Here is a 22,421-nt window from a genome sequence, read left to right on the forward strand (position 1 = left end):
ATCGACTTATCAACACCTGTCGTTGGCCATTTAAAAAAAGGATTTTTAAAAAGGTGTTCAAGAAGTAAAAATGGTGAATTTATACTTAACCTACCAAGCAGGTCCCCCATATATACATACCAACTGTTCGAGAAGAGCAAATTTCTTAATTGAAAATTTCTTTCTTCACCGGTTTCTATATCCTGCTCTCTAGCCAGCGGTTCCTGGAAACCGACAGTTTGAAGAAGAATGCTCTTGTTCAAATTTATGAATCAATGAACGTGTAAAGGCGGACCAAATAGAATTACGGAATGGTTGGATTGGCGATCTTTCCAAAATAAGAGATGCGGATATAAGTACTGCGATTTCAAGATGTTTGGCAATACTGGAGTTTCTTTCGAAAAAAGACAGATTTTAAATTTATATTTGTTGGATCCCATGATCTTGGTGTTATTTTTAAAATGACAAATGGCTCGTTCCCAAATCTAAAGATGAAAAGATTTTAAATTTCACTTCACCCGAGGGGGTACCCCCGGAATCTGCAATGGACAAATTTACCATGACGCCACTCGCGGAAGAACCTGGCGAAGATGAGGTCGTCATATGGAAATGTCTCGTTAATATCTTAAGAGTACAGACTAAGAAGTTGCTAAGTTATTAATAGCTCGTTGTTCTTGACCAGCCGTATCGAATCGTTTAGGTCAACCTTTCTATAGTACATCTTTGGCGGCATCAATAATAATGTGTTGATCATTTCACGCGCTCTTTACAGAAATCTTATTAAAACAGTCCACGGTCTTTTCCCACTTGATTATTCCTACTACGTTGCTTTTGGAAACCACGATGTCTTGCGTTTTTTTCCATCCGATACTACTGTTGATGTCCCCCAACAATGCATCAATATGGACACTTTGTGTTCGTAATACGGTTACATGACGTTGCAGGACAAGAACTGTCGTTGCTGTACCAGCTATGAGTATCGAGTGATAGTATATTCTACTACCATGCCTTTAGAAAATTTTGCGTTGATTTACAACAGTAAAGGTGAGCGGTCGTTCTTTGTAGATTATGCGTTGAATATGTCAACATTGGTCACTTGATCAGACAAGCTCGAGGACGAGGTTGAAGAACCTGATGAAGAGGTTGAGCTCTCTTTTTTTTTTGCCACAACCGGGGACTTATGCAGAACCGAGACAGGGAGAAGTTGACGAAGCACACGACAGGGAGAATGAACCCTCTTTTTTAGATAACGGAAAACAAGTTGAGATCAAAATTTCTGACATGGAAATTCAGAGAGCGCCACCGCTATAGCGGCACCTTATCGTAGAACCATCCGACCGAGTACAGTTTACCACCGGTGAGCAACCTCTAACAGAAGCAATACAAGAAACATTTCACTAACCAGCACAAGAACCGGTTTAACAATAACATATGCCTAGAGAGAGAAAGAGAGGTGAAGAGAGGCAGTGTCACGGTCGAAGTTATTTAATGTGATAATATAAACGTGCCCATCCCCTATCAACTCTACGTTACGAAAGATAGTATTGACAATTGCCAGCTCTTACATACGACGCAACGAGAGCTTACATGGTGGATTTTACATTTACCTTTGGAATGTAATGCCTGAAAAACCGACGCTCAAGCGGACTTAGGAGATTATTAAAGCCGTTGTGGAGTTAGAGTTGAAGTTTCAAGGAATGGTGATTGGAGAAGATTTAAATAATGTCAGTTTGGCACAGGTAAAGAATCACGTTAAAGCAACTGCTAATATTTGGTGTGAAACATGTTAGTATCGACCCCCCCCCCCCCTTTATTGTTTCTACGGGAAACTTTGATCGTAACAACAAGCTAATTACTCAAGCTTTACGCACTCCTTTCAAATATATGAATAGATACCAAGACGATACCAAGGATAACTTCTTTGAAGAACATCCAACATATTACACTGTAGAGAATATGAAAGTGTCCATTCCGTGCCTTTTGTCTGATTGCAACCATGAATAAGAATGAAAAACAGCCAGTACTTTCAAAGAGAGGGCGCTAGAGGAATATAAAGACAATGATATAATTATCATACTAGAGAGTACTATTGAGATATAGATCGAGTTTTTATTACCGTGAATTATTATTCTACCTCTTTTTATTTTATTTATAAATGTAAAACCAACCTCTACAAGATAACTATTAAGGAGGAAAGAGTACAAATGAATTTTATTTCTATTGTTCATTAACTTTCTCTTTACCTCACATTTATTACTCTATCTTGGTGTAAGCCGTATAAAATCACCTTTAAAACAGTAAATTAGCAAGGTCAGTAAGTAAAGAAGTTCCTATTTAAATATACAGCCTCGATTGTGGTAAACTTTATATGAATGATCATAGGAGGAGAGGAGGGATGGGGTGGGTGGGGTGTAAACATCCTTTTCCTAGTGCTTAACAAAGGAGAGGCAAACAGATAAGGAGTGTGTCATAAGAGATAACTACCTTCCCGTTACAGTGGCATTGTTTTCCCAGTTGTGTTTGCTTCATTAGAAATAAGTTAACGTGCAATATGAAAGCTGATCAATACGCAAGTTGTCTAAGTTCATTTTACATATTTATTATAATTGCAGACCTTCAATATGTATACAAGGAAAAGCAAACTTGTACAGGTTCTTACAAATTATGTCATAATACAATACTGTACTTAAAAGGTCATTTTATTTGCTTTTACCTTCAGTTATCTTTGCATATTGATAAACAGCACCGATCCGTTGCGCTCATCCTCATGTAACAACCAGTTTAAGTAACAAAGTAACAAATTATCTAAGGTGTTAAGTCTTTGTAGTTGTTACTTTCGACTATCGCCAATCCCCCACCCCCCCCCCCCCACCACCCCTGCTTCTCAAACTAAAATCAATAAAATTGGGTGTGGAAAATGGCGATCAAAAAGGCCTTTGACCTGCAGGACTATCAACAAATATTTTCTTACATTAAAACATTTTAGAGTAGCAAAGGTCAACAACTCAACATCGTTTAACATTGGTTGCTTAACCGTAAATCGTTTATGGCAATCGGCAACTTGACCGAATTGAGCAAAATCGAGATAGACGCGACCAAATGAACGGTTACCTACTATTTCTCATTACTTTTAACGTTCTTTTTTTCACTGGTCCGTTGGTTGCACCATTCTCAAACTTTACATGAATGAGATGAAAAAGTCTATGACAGCTAGAGCAATATTTGAGAGGATACCCGGAGTTGGGGGAGGGGTTGTGAAAGAGGTGTCATGAATACCACATAAACCTTTGAACACATACAACGGATAAGCTTGGCATATCAAACTAAAATAGTCAGAAAGCTATCGCAAAATGTTGACCCTTATATTTGTAGTGAAAACAATGACAGAAATAAACGATAGCACAACAATTGACTAAAATATCACCGAATGTTCCTCAACGAGGCAATACTATCATTATTAAGTGTCCCCTTGTGAGCTCTTTAAAGGAATTACTTCTCAAGAGATGTATAGCCGACAGTTCGATGCGACTATATCAGCATACCAACATCAGTGCCAAAGTTCAGAGAAACTCAATAACATATGAGCAACTGAATAATGTGTACATTATTGTGGCGATTGTACGTTGGATGATAAATTCACCACTTATGCGGAATATTTTGTATCAGTTGAGAGAAAAGAAAGTAAGACAATAACGGCCACTTTGAGTAGAAGGATGTCTTTTGATCAGCACTATATGTGAAATTCGTTTTTGAGTCTTGTGATGCTAGTTTTACGTTAACTTTCCGTTTTGGCTGATGTTTCGAGGGCCTCCGGGCCGAAGGTGAGCAAAATGTACATACAAATGTCAAAACCATCAATGAATTAACAATCCCTTTTGCACCAATGTCAGCATCAACAATGATTGTCACTAAATGATGTTTCAAATTGGTGTTCCATATAACTAGATATTCCAAAACTGACAAGAGCAACCTGCTGACAAAAAAATGAACGATGTTGAATCCTCCTGTCCATTTTAACATACAAACTATCAGTTTTCTGGGTCACTTTTATAAGTATTTAGCCCCATAAGTAATAACAGACGGTGACTTATATAGCAGTTTATTCAAGTAATCAATGTGTCAAATCACATATTTTTATGGATCAGACTTTCTTGGGAATATTTCTGGTTGACATTGATGTACGCGGTCGTCGGTGCAAGCCCACAGAAACACCAAAGGGAGGATCAGAAAACATAAACCAGCGTCCAGTCTATAGATATATATTGTGGAGCCAAGGACATCATGTAGGAAACCTGTACAAATGTGAAAAAAATAGAAATTTATTGTAGTATGGTTCATCACCATGGTTACAATCGAACGATACGATGATTTGGCATTGACCAAAAGGGCTTTATGAATGTTGTTGTTGTCAAGTATGTTAGTATCATAACCCATATTTAATGGTAAGATGTCTGGAAACGTAGTATGTTACTTTGTATGTATGTATGTGTATGTATATGTGATCTTCCCGCAAGCAGGAACTCGCGAAAGAAGCCATCAGAACTTTGAGACCATCAGAACTCCTATCAGGATGTTTGCAGATTGTAAATTACAACAAAGCAATACATGATATTTATAGGGCCATATAATATATTCTGTGTTGCATAAATAGTTAATTAGTATATTAATTAGCATGCGTAGTTACTTAACATCTGGATAAAGATCAGCCAATCGGTTTTATTCACACATACTTTGGCGATCCATCTCTGGTTGAAAGTTACATGGGACACAGTTACAACCAAACACGCTTCATAAGATTCTTCTGATTCATGATGGGAATGCTGACAAAGATTGCTTTAAATGGAAACTTATGTAACAGTTTGGATGTAGCTCTAATGTGATTATGAAGGTACAAATTAGGACTCAACATGTCATATTCTTGTTTAAAAATCTTGGATTATACTTTTGGGATATAGGAATATTATAATTTTACCTGAAAAGAACCCTCCAAGTTGCATCGCTACTCCATCGACGAAATAAGAAATGGCGATAGCTTCGCTGAAGTGGTGAGAACAAATCGTCGATGGAATCGTTCCTGATACGCCAGAACTGTTGACACCTTGGCTTAAGCCACTGAAAAAGGCCAGTATACTTAGACCGTAGACGTTGTGAACCAACGTACATCCTAGCATGCTTAAACCGTTAGTGACTAATGGTATTACACAGCACGTGTAGGCATTCACCTTGCCATATTTGAACATAAATACAGCAGATAACTTTCCCAAAAGACCTCCGATACCACCCGCAGTAGATAATAATACGGCTTCGCCTTCGTTTAAGCCCATTGTTTTTCCTAAAGATACTAAAAAAAGAGCCCACGACATGAAAATATAAAATGCAAATAATTCTATACCAAGAAGGATAGTAAACGTTTTGTGGTAAAATATCGACAAACACAAACACTTTGTATTATTAATCTGCCTCTTTCCAATGTTTGTTGTTTCTGATACTATGTCCTTCAGCTCCATCTCTGGGATGTCTTCCTTCTCACTCGAAGTTACTGCAGTTCTTTTAGTTGGAGCAGGCCTCGAGCGTCCTACTTGTCTCAAGCATACACCACATAGAATATTGTTCCATGTAATGGCACCAAATAGCAACAATCCTAACTCCAATCCGTACGTTGCCTTCAATCGCTGCATAATGAGGGGAAACACTGCTACCCCAACATAGTTGAACAAGGAGGTGAAGGAAAGCATTACTGGGAAATTTACCGGAAAGTGTGAATGTAATGTTACGTAACCAGGGATAGAACTGAGGCCAAAACCAGTTCCTGTAATATACAAACCAAAGAAATAATAACTTTTAATGTTGGCGGATCTTAACGAAAGCTAGTAGTTAAAAGCGTTATCATTTACAACTTAGACCTATCACAGAATAGTTGTCACATGGTGCACCTGTTGACCGATTCTCTTATATTGGAACAAATTGCGATCAGAAATCGATTGAATACTGTTTTACTCATATAGGACAATATTAATAACCATTTGACAAGAAAACTAACATTTTCTACTTTGTCCATTAATTGTTACCTGTACCATTGATCAAAATTTGATTTTCAAATTTTAAAAGGGATATTATTTCACACCGTTATTTGAAAACCTGATAAATTATCAAAATGTAATGCTTACTCCAGAATGCATCTCACAGTATAGGTGGTCTCATGTAATCACGACAGGTGTTATGTTGATTTATCCATGAAATATGATACATTTGTAACTTGTGGCTTTCAGTTTTCTGTGCAGTGATAATTTGATCGACATATTTAATCAACTATTATTATCTCAGTGGATAAATGCTTAAAGAGTGATAAAGAAAAAGAAAATTTCAGTATTTTCATCAAGCAATCACGTTCTGCTACCGGAATATCCCTTAAAGTGCACGTTCGCTGCGTTCTGGACTTATTTCACGGTTGTTGTTATATAGCTATTGTATTTCAAACAGCCTAATAATTACCTTACTCTTGAAAACGTAAACGTAAAGATGAACAATATATAGAGAGCCGTCTGTTTCATTATATCTCTTTACTACTCTTACGTTGATGGGTATAAGACCACAATGAATTTGGCTGCAATTTTGGGACATTTTGAGACCCGTTCTTTTCACTACGGGGACGAAACATGCCCTCCTTATGTATACCCCTTTATAGGTGTCATTAATTTAGTAGATTAAAGGTTACAAGTTGGGCTACGTTGCTCATAAACCCACAAACCAGGTAGGCTGAGTTTCACGAATTATGGAGCTAACTTTGTTATACCAGCTTCATTGACTCAGTACGAAGTTTTTCGGTAGTAATATTTTTACCTCCTTTTGGTCTACAAAGTTTCCAACATTTTAATGAATGATGTATTCAATAATTCAAATTCATATTAATATATGAACCAAAATGTGACCTTAGTATTATTTCCTGCGGCAGAGTAATTACGTTACATTGTTTCAAACATGTTAAGCTTCAACGTAATACAACCGATGAAACATGGGGCGACCTCATCATTGCAGTCGGCCGTCAAAGTGTCAACTGAAATTAAGATGAGGAACACTTAAGTTACCATAATTGCTCAAATAGGCTACTATTTGGGGCTCCTCAGCTAATATACATTGAGAAGAATGGACGAATGTAACCGAATGTAAATTCAAAGTGACCGGAACGATCGAAATCTAAGAACATGAACGAAGGTGGTATATATTTTGGGTGGGGGGTGGGTGGAGGGTCGTCCGAAACCCTGATATTGCGATATTTTGAATTACTCACCTATGACAAACTCGGACAGGAAAAACTGCCATACAGATCTTACACGTAGACCAAGGTATATATACCCAATCCCAATCAGCGCACCACCAGTCACGCTAAGTTGACGAGCACTGAATATATTCATTAGAAGCCTCGTAACAGGAGCTGTCGACAGGTGAAAGTGATTAATGCGACTAACAGCAGAAAGCAAAAGAACATTCATATATTCAAAATACTAAGGGTGAATAGCATAAAATAAAACTGAGGGCGACATTGGAATATTTCTATTCAAAATTGCTTTTTGTTATATTGTATCATCTTTACTTTTAGAGATTTTTTTTCTTCAAGTTACCCCTCTATACAATTTGTTTTTTTCTTTTTTAAATTAAGGCAATAATGATCTTATAATGCGTAACTACGTCATGTTCGCGCAAACTACATTTCGTTCAAATTTCAGTGGTTATATATTAGCGTATTATGACAATAAATAACAAGTTCATACCTACTACAAACGAGATATAAAGGAGGCTCAAATATGTAAAAATCACCGATTTCAAAAATTAAGTGTAGGTGTATATGGCAAAATGCCTAAATTTCACATTCAAAGTCATTTCAAACCTGCGAGGACGGGGCACAGACTCCAAAACCACTGCAGTGGTAGTCCAGGATGACTGCTTTGTTAATCATAAAAAACACACTTTTCATACCTTCTTAAAAGTAACAGTGGGGTCAGTAGGCCACCCCCTAATGTGACCATTAAGTGTGAGTATATGCGTGGAAAAACTTTTAAGATGTTTATCAAAATCATATTACAAATCAAGTTTCCTCGCAAACAAATGCCAACAAGATGTCTTACTGTAGCTTGGACTCTGCTCTATTTAACTAAGAAAAAACATCTCCTAATGTTACTAATACAAGTACTTACATAACCTTAATGGCGGCAAGTTCTTTCTCAATGTCAATAGTATTTGGAATATTTCAGAACATTAAGAATACATAGTCCTCCCATATCCATTAAACAATATTCAAAGAAGACGATTTTAACAGAGGATATATAGAATACTAGTATAGCATTTTAATCATTAAAATGTTAGATCATGCGTGACTACATGACAGGGGCGCTTTCACTTAAGATGTTTTCACTGAAAAGAAAGACTATTTAAAAGATGGGTAATCGACCTAAAACTTACAGGGGTAATATATAAATGTATTATGTAATACCATTACAAACCGTTATAATCATTTGTTCATTCACATGGGGGTGGGGGTATTGAATAGGACACCTTGTATGAAATTAAAATAAATAGCAATGGATCTTTGAATGCATGCCCAAAGTGACCTTGATGATGAAAATAAAATTCCCATGTAGATAATAGTGCCTGGAGTGTTCTCCATGAAAGTATATGAACCGTTCTTTTAGCCCCCACCCATAATGTATTATGGGGGTTGAAAGTTTGTCACTTTGCATATTTTAATGGAGCGATGTTTTGTTTTTTCCTAAGAACTGTATGCTCATGAGAAACAATCCATAATCCTCTCATACCTTTAACAACATTCAAGTAAACTGATGAAAAACATCCCTTACTCCTATGTGCATGACCTTTTGACCTCAGAATGTTGTTTTTTGTTACTGATTTATTTATTTATTTAACATTAAAGGGTAAACTCGGTTAGCGTAAAGCTAACCTCTCCGAGGCCCTGAAATACAAAAGCAAAAGTAGAATAACAATAAAATAAACATAATAAAAACAATCAGAATGAAAAGGTGAATAATAAAATGGCAATGGAATAGGAAAAATACATTCAAACTTGAAAACGGCATAAAATGTAACAAGGAACAATCAATGAAATTAAATTAAATTAAAAGCATAAGAAATTAGTTAAAGTCCTGGATAAAACGTTTTTTATAGTGTTCGTGTGACGGAACATGCCCACTAGATATACTGTGGAGTAAGGCCATTTAAAGACCTATATACAATATCATCTATGTTTTACATTTTAAACGTTTCTCGAGTGAGGAACATTTCTAGCATTTATGTCATTATTCATGCCCCATACTAAACTACCATACCAGGTGGCTTAGCGACAATTTTCAGGATTAACGTTACCGGCTGGACAAAAGTACCAAATTTGGCATGGAGTTTCTTTTCGACCTATCTATTGATTTTATCCGTGGAACCCACTTGATCGGTTCCGATTTTCCAAGATGGCGGCCAAAATCCAAGATGGCCGACAGAAAAATGGGAAATGTCATATATCTGTTTATAATAATCAATAAACAATATTTCCAGCCCTCTGTGTTTTGCTCATGTAATTCAACTGGAAAGCGGTAGCGAACACGTCTCTCAAGTCCCCACCGAGAACCTCCCAGAAGGTCCTATAGAACTCAGCAGGGAGGCCATCCGGACCGGGGACTTTCCCTTCTTCAACGCTACTACCGCTGTCCAGAGCTCACCAACGAAGAGATTCGAACCAAAGCTATCGTTTTTACTCTGAGAGGGGGGGGGGGGGGGTTGTCTATACCAGACAACGAGTCTTCCTGGAGATCCTCGCTAACAGCAGCCCTGCAGTACAGGTTCGAAAGGAACGACCTAAATACCTTAAATGACTAGTGACCTGACTTAGCGGGTGTTGTCCGCACAATTGACGTTGTGTTTATGAAGGGTGCACAATAGTACAAAATCTCCCAATGAGTCGGTATTCACATCTGGTCGGTTTTCCCTCAAGTTACCCTATTATATAGTTGACTCAATGTAATCAGTCTTACATGACACTCGTAACTCCCATATAATAAAGGGCTTTGCGACAGTGTCTATCCACGGTCGATCACACCTCAAAGTTCCCCAATAAGTCTTAAGTGGCTTCCTGAGCCAAAGTGACACAATTAGAATACCAGCCATAACATATAGTCAGGCTGGTAGTCCGGTTTCATTTACACGATTGAGGACGGAAGGTTTCATGGTCCCGATCAGTAAAGGGCACAGGGGGTCTGGGGAATAAATTTATTTGAAATTTCCTTTTTTTACAGGCGGCCATCTTGGATTCTGGCCGCCATCTTGGTAATGGGTGGCCCAAGCAACATGCCATGACCATCATCTGTTTCGGTGACCCCGGAAACATCTGAATTGACCCCTCACTTGTTCATTTCTGATTTTTACAGCCAGATATATGACATTTCCCATTTTCTGTCGGCCATCTTGGATTTTGGCCGCCATCTTGAAAAATCGGAACCGATAAAGTAGGTTCCACGGATAAAATCGATAGATAGGTCGAAAAGAAACTCTATACCAAATTTGGTACTTTTGTCCGGCCGGTAACGTTAAATTTGCTAAGCCACCTGACTAAATATACGGACTACACAATCTTTGTATTAGGTTTGCTGGTATATACAATCATTTGTAAGTTTTCCTTCATTTTGACCCTAAATGATAATCAGATTGCCCAGAATCGCCTACTTGTATCCAAGTATACTAATACACAGATACCAGATATGAGACGTGTACCAGCTTTCTCATCCACATATACTGGTTTGCACGTGAAACGCCCACGATAATAAACACACACCCTAGCATGACCAAATTGTTTAAAACTTACTATTTCTGTCACCGCTACAGCTTTACAACAGAATACATACGAACATGTTGTAGGCCTATCACTCAGACACTGTGTATGCTTATTGTTTGTGTTAGATGGAACACGTATCGCGTGCTTGTGGTACAGCCAAATGAGCCATGTTGGACAGCGCGTTGTGGTACAAATCCATTATTCATGTACAGAAATCACAAAATTCCCGTCGACTGACTGAACTCGCGATCTTTACGACTTTTACATAGGGAGGAATATAAGAGTTGTAAAAAATTATGCCCCAGTATATGTAAGTGGTTTAAAAATGTGCACAAGCATATGGGGACATTTGATATTGTGTCCCCTATCTCAAAAAGTAGGTGGACATTTCCCCCTGTCCCCTAGGATTGACGCCCATGCCTACAGTGATGGTTATGACATATTCAAAGAAATATATGTGTGGCAGAACTAATGTTTGATAAAGCATTGGACATGCTGTGGGAGGAAATATTTCAGTTTAGATAATATACCAGTATTTTTTGCTATAGTGTTACATCCAGACGAAATATGGTTATTCCAAGAAAGTTTGCTATCAATATTAATACCAAGAAACTTAGTTTCAGTTACACATTTAATTATTTTACCGTCCATCGTAATATCCTTTATCCCAACGAAATGCTCTTTTACTACTAAAAACAATATACTTAGTCTTATCAATGTTAATACTTAATTTGTTTGCTGCGAACCAATCACAGAACTTATCCAGTTTACAAGAGACGGTACTTCGGAGTGAATTTACGTTCTTCGAGTGAAAGAAACTTGTAAAATGGTATCATCGGAAAAAAGACTGTATGAGAGATGTTGGAGACATGGCAGATATCATTAACGTATATAATAAACAACAAAGGACCTAATACAGAGCCCTGAGGCACACCACAGGCGATTTCACCAAGTCCAGAATTTGAATTCTTGTATTTAGTGCATTGTAACCTATTTGTGACATAACTGTCCAGCCAATTTAGGGTTGTTCCTCTGATTCCGTAGAAAGATAGTTTGGAAAATGAAATGGAGTGGTTAATTGTGTCGAATGCTTTGGACAGGTCGAGGAAGACGCCGATGCAAGTATTGTCATTATCGAGATTAGTGTAAAGTCTGTCAAAAGCATCTGCCAGAGCAAGTTCAGTAGAATGACCAGGGCGGAAACCATACTGTTGTTTACAAAGAATGTTGTACTTGCACATGAAACCGTAAATACGATTGAACATTAACCGTTCAATCAGTTTTGAAAAACATGATAACAGTAATATAGGCCGATAATTTTGATAAGATCTCGTGTCACCTTTTTTGAAGATAAGTACTACTTTTGCGACTTTGAGTTGTCAGGATATATGCCAGTAAAAGAGATATTAGAGATGTGGGTCATGGGTTTGGCAATAAAATGAATAACATGTTTGATAATACCTGGCTTAAAACCATCGTAACCTGCTGCCTTATTTGATTTTAAGTTGGAGCTTGCTATGTTAATGAACTCAGCTTCAGTAACAGGATAACTGAAAAGAGAATGGCTGTTTATGCTGTCATTCATGTGAATGAGTTTTTCAGCAGTGTTCTTACTTTTAATCTTATTGGCAAGTTCCTAGCCCAAGTTGAGAAAAACATTATTAAAATGATTTGCTACTTCTTTATCATCACTAACTAGTTGATTGTTTTCATTAATGGCAGTGGGATATTTGGAATGCTTATTTTTTCCGAGAATTTTCTTTATAGTTGTCCATGTTTGGCCAATATTGTTTCTGCTATTGTTAATCTTATAACAATAGTATAATTTCTTTGACAAACGAATAATCTGGTTAAGTTTGTTCCGGTATATAGTATAGGTTGACCTACTGTAATTAGTGTTGTTCTTTAGGGTGCGTCTATAGAGCTGATTTTTCCTTTTAATGGATTTTAAGATTCCATTAGTTATCCGAGGGTGTCTCTTTTTCCTCCTTTTGGTTTTACTGATGGTATGCAATGGAAAACAGGTATTGTACGTTGAATAAAATGAATCAAAGAAAGCATTATAAGAAGTGTTAGCGTCAGGCTTAGTAAGCACTTCATCCCATGTTTTACTTTTAATTTCAGAAATAAACTTATGACAGTTCTTATTGCTATAGTTACGGACTTGCAATGGGTTGTACCTGCCTGTACTCTGATTCACAGGGGCATGAAGAAAAATAAGAAAATGGTCACTAATATCTAGAGTATAGCAATTGTATGGAACGCGAAAAGGGCAACATTATTTTGTTGTTTAAACTAAGTTTGTTGCTGTCTAAACTAAAGTTGTTGCTGCTATTAAATCATGTTGCTGTTGTTAAACTTAAACTTACGGTTGATGTCTAAACGGCACGTTTATGTCTAAAACTTTCGTTGCTATCTAAACTTACGGTTGATGTCTAAAATCACGTTGATGTCTAAACTCATGTTGATGTCTACACTTTCGTTGCTATCTGAAGTTCCGTTGTTGTAACACGTTGTAAAAGAGCATCATTCTTTCTTTTCAAAAAAATAATCGTTAACGTCCTGATTTATAGCAACAGCCATGTAAGTATTGTTAACTAACATGATTTGTCGAACAAAATCACGTTGTTAACGATATTTACATGATAGTTGCTACGACTCCAAGGACGTTGTTAACGACATTGTTAACGTAATATTTGAATAATTGTTTTATCACAGAAAGTAATAACTTGAGACAATCTATGAATTTTGCGGAAAGCTACCACAACATGTCTGGTACTGAAAATGACTTTTCATCTTACAGAATGTTTTTTTCTCTCCGTATTGAGAGTTGATGATGTAAAATGTGCATTCATACCACAGTAATTTCTTCGTTGCAAACTTGCGTAAATGTTCGAGGTCCCTTTGACCACGTGCTTCAAGTCATGATTCTGGTGCACATTCGTGTATATAAACGTCGTAGAAAGAAACACCCATGGATTACGAATGGTATTTTGACTTCCATTAAAAGGAAGCACAAACTTTACAGACGTCAGTTAAAGTCTCCTACAGTTATGTACAAGTCTATGTATACAACGTATCGTAATAAGCTTAATCAAGTAATCAGACTTTCGAAAAAGCTCTATTTTGACAATAAATTTAATGAGAGCAGAAATAACACAAACCAAACATGGCGTACTATTAATGAAATGTTGCACAATAACCGTAAAGAATCATCATATCCTGCTGTTTTCAAAGATGGTGACCAAGAAACCAGTGATGAAAATATCATTGCGAATAACTTCAACAATTTGCTTGCTAGTAAAATAAATAACAAAGGTAAATCACATAAAACCATCTGTGATAACAATAGTCATTCAATATTCACATTCCCAGTCACTGAAGAAGAACTAATTAAAATTGCAACTTCCAACTTGAAACGCAATAAAGCAGCAGGATATGATGATTTCAAACCTGGTATTATAAAAAATGTTATTCCTTTTATTGCTAAGCCTTTGACCCATATATGTAATTTATCATTTAACAACTGGCGTATTCCCAGATAAACTTAAAACGGCAAAGGTAATACCAATCTATAAAAAGGGAGATTCAAATGTATATGAGAATGATCGACCGATTTCATTGCTTTCCTGTTTTTCTAAAATCATAGAACGACTTATGTTCAATCGCATATATAATTTTCTTAACCAGTGTAATATTCTCTGTAAAGAACTGTACGGCTTTCGACCCGAACATTGTACTGAACTGGCTTTGGCAGATGCACTTAACAGTTTACGTACTAGTCTTAATGATGGCAAAAATTGCATTGGTGTATTCCTCGACCTTTCGAAGGCGTTTGACACGATCGATCATACCATCCTTATCAATAAATTATTTTCATACGGCATTAGAGGAACTACTCTCAACTGGCTTGAAAGCTATATTTCGAACAGATATCAGTGACCTTTGTATAAAAACTCTAGATGCGATCTTGCTAAAATTCGTTGCGGCGTTCCACAGGGTTCAGTCTTAGGTCCTTTGTTATTTATTCTATATATTAACGATATTTGTCATGTCTCCAAACTAGCCAAAATCATTCTCTTTGCTGATGACACCAGTATTTTCTTCGAGAGCGACGACATAATCACATTATCTTCCAACGTGTCAAATGAATTAAATAAATTCTGTAATTGGTTTTCAGCCAACAAATTATCATTAAATGTACAAAAAAGTAATTACATTGTCTTTAATACTCGTAATACACTTATTTGGAATAAAGATATATGTATGGATGGGAAAATAATTAAGCAAGTTTATACTACTAAGTTTTTAGGTGTAAATATTGATTGTAAACTTAGCTGGCGCAACCATATTTCAACTATTTACAGTATAATTGCACAGAATGTTGGCATATTATCTAAGTTGAAATATTATCTATCGGAAAACATACTCCGAACACTATACCAGACCCTGGTTGTCCCGCATCTCACTTATTGTTCCATTATTTGGTCTGGTACATACAACACCAATCTTAACAATCTTATAATACTCCAAAAGGCAGCCATTCGCCACATAACACACTCAGCCCCACGTGAGCACACCAGTCCCCTATTTAAGAAACTCAACTTACTAAAATTGCACGATCTCATTAAAGTTAAGCTTGCATTATTTGCCTACAACACCTGGAATGGATTACTACCAGCTGCCTTTGACAATTTTTTAACCAGTAACAGAGATGTACATAATCATAACACGAGGCATGCTAATCATGCCCACTATAATCTCTACGATACCACCATTGGAACTTTAAGCCTACAAAACCGTGCAACAAAAACATGGAATCTTCCAATGAACGATTTAAAGGGTAAAAAGTCAGTCACATCCTTTAAGAAGTGGTTTTGTAAGGAAATAATAGCTAGTTACTGACTAAAACTAAATTATACCTGTATGTAATTACTATATATATATATTGAACATTTAATTTGTACTTATATCTATGTATGTATTCTTACACATATATATAATTTGTTTTTTCTTTTCTTTTCTTTTCTTTCTTCAGGGAGTCTTCCACATTGTTAAGCTTTTAAGCTTACTACATACGGAGTTGGCGAGGAGGAGAGAGTGGCAGGACAGGCGAAATGAAGGTCGGGCGGCCGCCCCTGTAAAACAGCGAAGCTAGGGCACTGGATGGCATCTGCCATATATATTGTGTAGAACATTCACAAAGTACAGGCAGTGATACGATCGCATCCATACAACTATACACTAGTAAAAGTATAGGTCATAATAATAAACGCAATCGGTGTTCGGTCGGGACGAAAGGTTTTGTCTCTAGTAATATTACTATCACTCGTTTTACTTGATTGCCGACATTCACAACGTATCCATACATTATGGTTTAAATAAGTATGTTGTAAGTGCAGTATTTTTATACCAGCATTTTGTCTAGTTTACTCGTTTTACTTGATTTCCGATATTCACAGCGGATCTCTACACATCGTTGAAGGAGCTCAAATAAATAGGTTTAAAAGTGCAGTATTTTTATGCCGGCATTATGTCTTTATACTCGTTTTACTTGATTTCCGACATTCACAGGGATCTCTACACATCGTTGAAGGAGCTCAAATAAATAGGTTTAAAAGTGCAGTATTTTTATGCCGGCATTTTGTCTTGATACTCGTTTTACTTGATTTCCGACATTCACAGCGTATATGCATAGCTTCTAACATTTTGAAAGTTGTTTACCGTGCAGCCTCCTATTCGTATGAGGCGTAACGCACATGTTATCTGATAGGCTGGCAGTGGGAGATACGGTTCGGTAGCTTATAAAACAAGGTTTCCACAATTTGTCGTCTGGTGACTCCAATGACCTTTGACCTCAATCAAATCTTTTACTGAATATGTCACAACTACATACTTAATATGAGATTCGTCCAACCTTCCCTTTTTGAGTTATCGTGTTAACAAGTTTTTCACAATTATATACTAACAAGCATAAATATAGTGCACTGAAGTCATCGAAACCTCAATGCATTTTGCATTCTGGTTTACATTACGCGGTTGAGCAATTTTGAACAGCGCCGATGGCAACAACGTAAGTTTATACAACGACGTATGTTCAGACAACGGAAGTTAAGACATCAACGTGAGTTTAAGCAACAATGTGGTAAAAAACGTAGTAAAACAGCAGCAACAACTTTAGTTTAGACAACAACAAGCATAGTTTAGACAACGAAATAAGTTTGCCCTTTTCGCGTTCCATACAATTGATGTCCCCGGCTGTCTCCCGCCACGATGCTGCGCGACAAGGTTCGATGTCAGCCTACTCCTACCTTGGAGCCTACCTTGTTGGGTAGGATATGGTATGAAGTTTTCAGAAGAAGAGAATTCCACAATCGTCCACATTCCTGTTACGCCCCGTATTTCTGTTAATCGAGTTGATCGCAGCAGTTCGTGATTTGTCCTCTCAACAGTTTACCAAGTCACTGGTAAATATAATTAGAAAGGTCTTCAAATGATACAAAGTGATTTATCTATTATTAAGACAATATACCGGGAGACACATGTACGTACAAGCCGAAACAAACTTCCACAGCAATTATACGTTAAGTGCAGCATAACTTATACTCCCCACAGACAACTTTTATGTTGCTACAGAATGTCATTGTTACAATGAATATACTTACAGAACATGTATGCCAATCCACTTTGAATGGCAAACCCCCAAGCGACTAATCCGTAAGTCGTTTGTAGTGTGTCTACTACATCGTCCAGTATTACACTGTTAGACTTCATACAACCGCTCAAGAAGGCAAGCCGGACTGAGCACGATATGAGAACTATCCATCTGTCCATAGTTTCGTCTTTCAATCTTTCAGTGAACTGCATGTACTAACTGATAAAAGTAAGCAAACAGCAAGATGATCTTTTAACGATATAGCATCTCTTTTCTTTTCAATAATGAATTCATAGATAAATAAAAGTACTCTTCTGTAACTGTAACTTTGTGGGATGGTCTAACACAAGAAAAAGGTATCGTATGAAAACTTTTCGTTTTCGTTTTCAAAACGGAATACAAACTGTGCCATCTTCCATTCGTCGCTGGCTGTTTTATTTTGGACGATAACATTCGATTATCCGTTGGCGTTGAGTTTAACAATGGTAATAAGTTGGAATATCTTAGGGGCTAATGATAATATAAATAATATTGATATACTAAATTAAAAAAAGGTTGGGAATGTGAAGTGTCGTTCTCAAAATAATTTGAGGACGATAAAACAACGTCTGTTTTGGATTTTACTTAAATACGAAACACCCTACGTAATAGTGGAATATTTCTTACGGAAACGAATGGGACACGATCCCGCATTTTTGTGGGAAGTTCATCGCAATGGTTAATGCTAACACAGAAATATTTCGTGCCTCTCACAAGCGAAAGGCAGATACGATTTTCGATAACTGCAAAATTAACTTTCACAGTGGTAAACACATTGCCTAGATACCAATTAGTCTCCGTCAGAACTATCAAAGTATTACTCCATATATGATGCATATAGTACACATCCCATGCGTACCGTAGAGCCAAAACCTGGATGTGTTCACACTCACCACCTTGAGTCGCCACTGCATCCAGTCTAGTTCCAAGTTTTTATTTTATTTAAAAGAGATACTGTAGCGTATTGATGAGCTCACTAACCGTATTTGATCAACTTCTGTCAACAGGGTACACTTTGATGAACAGCCCATTCACATACTCCTCTAACCTTATTATTGTAACTGCTGGGCCTGGTGTTGACCTAATTTATCACCATGTAGTTACTTCGTCACACTTTATACGTCATGTAGCTTCTACTTGGAAATGAATTTGTAATTTACAGTTTCTCACACGGGTTGCTAACGTACAGTCTGTATTGTACGGAAGCGTGGAAGAGACATGTACATTGACGACTTACCGACATTGCATAGATACTCTGTGCAAAACGTCAACAATCTTAAAATAACTGTTTTGCACACTTGCTATCATCTTGACAAAATGTCGAAAAACATTATACAATTGGATGATTCTTACTTCACGGTTATTTAACACATACTATCTAGAATTAACTATCCTGAGCCTGTTTGAGTTACATATATGACGAAAAGGATCTATTTCACTTACCAATAATTTCGGCATTCAAATATTTCTCCTGTACGTACAAATCACGACGCCTCCTCTTTGCCGTTTTTCCACTTATGTCCAACATTTCAGCAATTTGTTGATTTGTAAAACCCATCTCCAAGTTTTCGCGTATCTTCTCGTTCAAGTTGAACGACATTCTTTGTAGTTATAATATGGATTCCTTTTCACCGCGGAAACTGTTTGCATTTTCCTATTAGTTAATATCGAGCAGAACTTTTCTTACTGTAGTTAACGTTGATACTCTCATTCTGTACAGGTATGCATATGTATGTGTGTATGTGTGAAAACTGCAGAGAGTGACCTTCGTTGACCCCATGTGCATATTGTTGTAGAAACATGGCCTGGTTACGAAGCAGTATCGACCCAAGTTTGAAGGTAATGTCGAGTAGTAGCACATTCCGTTTAGGGTATAGGAGCGCCAATAATCAACGGCGGCATCGCCTCCTGTATGAGTAGTAGCATCGCCGCCTGTAGTTGTAATAGCATCGCCTATTTAGAGTAGTAGCGCCACCTTTTTACAGCATCGTCACTTCGGGGTAGTAGCACCTGTTTAGAATAGTAGCATCTCTTTTTTTAGGGTACTAGCACCTCCTGTTTTGTAAGTACCACCTCCTTTTTAGGGTAGTAACACCTCCTGTTTAGGGTAGTAGCACCTCCAGTTAAGGGTAGTAGTACCTTCTGTTTAGAGTAGTAGCACCTCCTGTTTAGAGTAGAAGCACGTCCTGTTTGGAGAAGAAAGCACCTCCTGTTTAGGGTAGTAACACCTCCTGTTTAGAGTAGAAGCACCTCTTGTTTAGAGTAGTAGCACATCCTGTCTAGTGTAGTAGCACGTCCTGCTAAGAGTAGTAACACCTTCTGTTGAGAGTAGTAGCACCTCCTGTTTACAGTAGCTACACATCCTGTTTTGATAGTAGCACCTCCTGTTTAGGGTAGTAACACCTCCTGTTTACAGTAGCTACACATCCTGTTTTGTTAGTAGAACCTCCTGTTTGGGTAGTAACACTTCCTGCTTAGTGTAGTAATACCTCCTGCTTAGGGTAGTAGTACCTTCTGTTTAAAGTAATAGCATTTCCTGTTTTGTTAGTAGCACCTCCTCTTTGGAGTAGTAGCACCTCCTGTTTAGGGTAGTAGCACATCCTGTATAGAGTAGTAGCACGTCCTGTTTAGAGTAGTAGCAAGGCTCCTGCTTCCAGTAGCTATACACCTCCTGTTTAAGGTAGTAGCACATCCTGTTTAGAGTAGTAGCACCTCCTGTTTAGAGTAGTAGCACCTCCTGTTTTGTTAGTAGCACCTCCTGTTTAGAGTAGTAGCAAATCCTGTTTAGGGTAGTACTTCATCCTGTCTAGAGTAGTAGCACGTCCTGTTTAGGGTAGTAGCACTTCCTGTTTAGTTAAGTAGCACCTCCTGTTTAGGGTAGCACCGCCACCTCAGGTCATTTCGGCGTTCCATACCGCAAAAGGGTTATTGACGTTGTACCATTATACTTCAACCATGGCGCTGCTGGTGTGAGAGTGTAATGAAGCCTATATCACAAACCTAATCTCTGAACGTGATAGACACGTATGCGATTGTAAACAATTGATGCACAGCGTGAGGCAATTTTATTGTATTGAATACGACTGAGTATAAGCTATGTTAAGCAGCTACAAGGTGACTATAAGGTCAATTACATACCGACTATTGTCTTTAAAATTTCTATCGTATGCTAAAGCTTTTCAGTCTGTAGTGACGCACGTACACTGTATTAGCCCGGTAGCCCAGTGCACTTTGATCAAACGAACGAGGTACCAATATCTGAGTATTGGAACATTTGGGGAAAAACCCAGTATATCCAAAAGTGGATGTCTGCCGGGGTCCCTCTGCTACATGTGGCCCCTGTGGCCGGTTAAAGGGGGCCCAAAAATGCATTTGATCAAACGAACGAGGTACCACTTGAAACCAATGTAAACTTAATGCATGAATGCCACATAGTACCGAATGGCCCATGCCAGACAAATTTTCTGCTGCAAAGGGCCCGCCAGACGCCCCAAAAGGGCCCCTAAAAATGCATTTGATCAAACGAACGAGGTACCACTTGAAACCAATGTCAACTTAATGCATGAATACCACAAAGTGCTGAATGGCCCATGCCAGACAAAGTTTCTGCTGCCAAGGGCCCGCAGACGCCCCCATATATGGCCCAATTGCTCATTATCGTAGCATTGACCCAGATTAAATATGCAAGGTACCACTGAAAACCGGTTTGGAACGCTCGGGTTAATCTTACAGACTATGGCAATCATCATGCCAGACAATTTTCTGCTACAAAGGGCCCACCAGACGCCCCAAAAGGGCCCCTAAAAATGCATTTGATCAAACGAACGAGGCACCACTTGAAACCAATGTCAACTTAATGCATGAATGCCACAAAGTACTGAATGGCCCATGCCAGATAAATTTTCGGCTGCTAAGGGCCAGCCAGACGCCCCCAAATATGGCCCAAATGCCCATTATCGTAGCATTGACCCAGATTAAATATGCAAGGTACCACTCAAAACCGGTTTGGAATGTTGGGGATGATCTTTCAGACTATTGAAATCATCATGCCAGACAAATTTTCTGCTACAAAGGAGCCAACAGACACACTAAAAAAATGGGCTATGATCAATCATAGTTGGTACCACACAAAACCAATATCAAATGAAAAGTTGCTTTCCACAGAGTGAAGAACTGCCAATGCAAGACAAATTTCTTCTGCATAGGTCCCATCAGATAGAAAGAATAGGTGGCCCAATGTGGCCCTATATGGGCCTAATGAATTGTATATTGATGCAGACTATATAAGTGCCTTGTAACATGACATTTGTAACATTCCACAGAGTAAAGAAATGCCAATGCAATACAAATTTTCTCCTGCAAAGGGCCCACCACATGTAAAAAAATTGACGCAGTTTAAATACCACAAGAAACCAATCTATAACAATTAAGAACATCCTGAATTATTCAAATTCCTTCCCGCTGCATAGGCCAAAGGAATAATGAGATTAGTATACTAGTAGGTTTATCAATAACTGAACATTTTATTAAGCAAAACTAAAATGACGCGAACTCAGTCTTTGAGGGAGATCCTGATAGTTATAATGCATTCTCAAATCCATTCCTTTTCCTTTTATCCATTCTTTTTCCTTTTATCCAGTCAGTACTTTGTATCGTGAGCAGTGTTTAACTTGGCAGTTACTTTGTTTCGTTGGAAAAACTGGAGCAGATTAAAATCAGTTTATGTTTGCAAATAAGAAACCCAAAATCATTTTGCATCTTAACACACTGTGTTTACGTTAGCATTGTAAATCTACAAAGTTGAGAAAGAACGCTTAAGTGTCATCTTAAGACATACATGTAGTCGGACAAAAGAGATTGTTTTGTTTTTTAAGCTCAGACAAAGAAACAAAAATCAAACAATGGTGAAAATGCTTT

At 37.7% G+C, this 22,421-nt stretch overlaps 1 protein-coding gene across 3 annotated transcripts; it reads right to left on the reverse strand.

Moving 5' to 3' along the window:
• Window positions 1-2,828: 2,828 nt before the first annotated feature.
• On the reverse strand, window positions 2,829-20,453 carry LOC139963191 (monocarboxylate transporter 2-like). 3 transcript variants are annotated; one of them, XM_071963762.1, is made up of 5 exons: window positions 18,948-20,453; window positions 17,476-17,684; window positions 7,268-7,411; window positions 4,952-5,788; window positions 2,829-4,271 (listed from the first exon to the last, which is right to left on the reverse strand). In XM_071963762.1, exons 2-5 carry the CDS (start codon window positions 17,675-17,677, stop codon window positions 4,114-4,116), a joined length of 1,341 nt encoding a protein of 446 aa, XP_071819863.1. In that variant the 5' UTR covers window positions 17,678-17,684; window positions 18,948-20,453; the 3' UTR covers window positions 2,829-4,113. The 3 variants fall into 3 exon arrangements, with proteins under 3 accessions (XP_071819863.1, XP_071819861.1, XP_071819862.1); XM_071963760.1 differs by lacking the exon at window positions 18,948-20,453 and adding an exon at window positions 18,398-18,676; XM_071963761.1 differs by lacking the exon at window positions 18,948-20,453 and adding an exon at window positions 18,486-18,675.
• Between the last annotated feature and the right edge of the window lie 1,968 nt (window positions 20,454-22,421).

Source organism: Apostichopus japonicus, chromosome 21 (genome assembly GCF_037975245.1).
Source record: "Apostichopus japonicus isolate 1M-3 chromosome 21, ASM3797524v1, whole genome shotgun sequence".
NCBI classification, from domain to species: Eukaryota; Metazoa; Echinodermata; class Holothuroidea; order Aspidochirotida; family Stichopodidae; genus Apostichopus; species Apostichopus japonicus.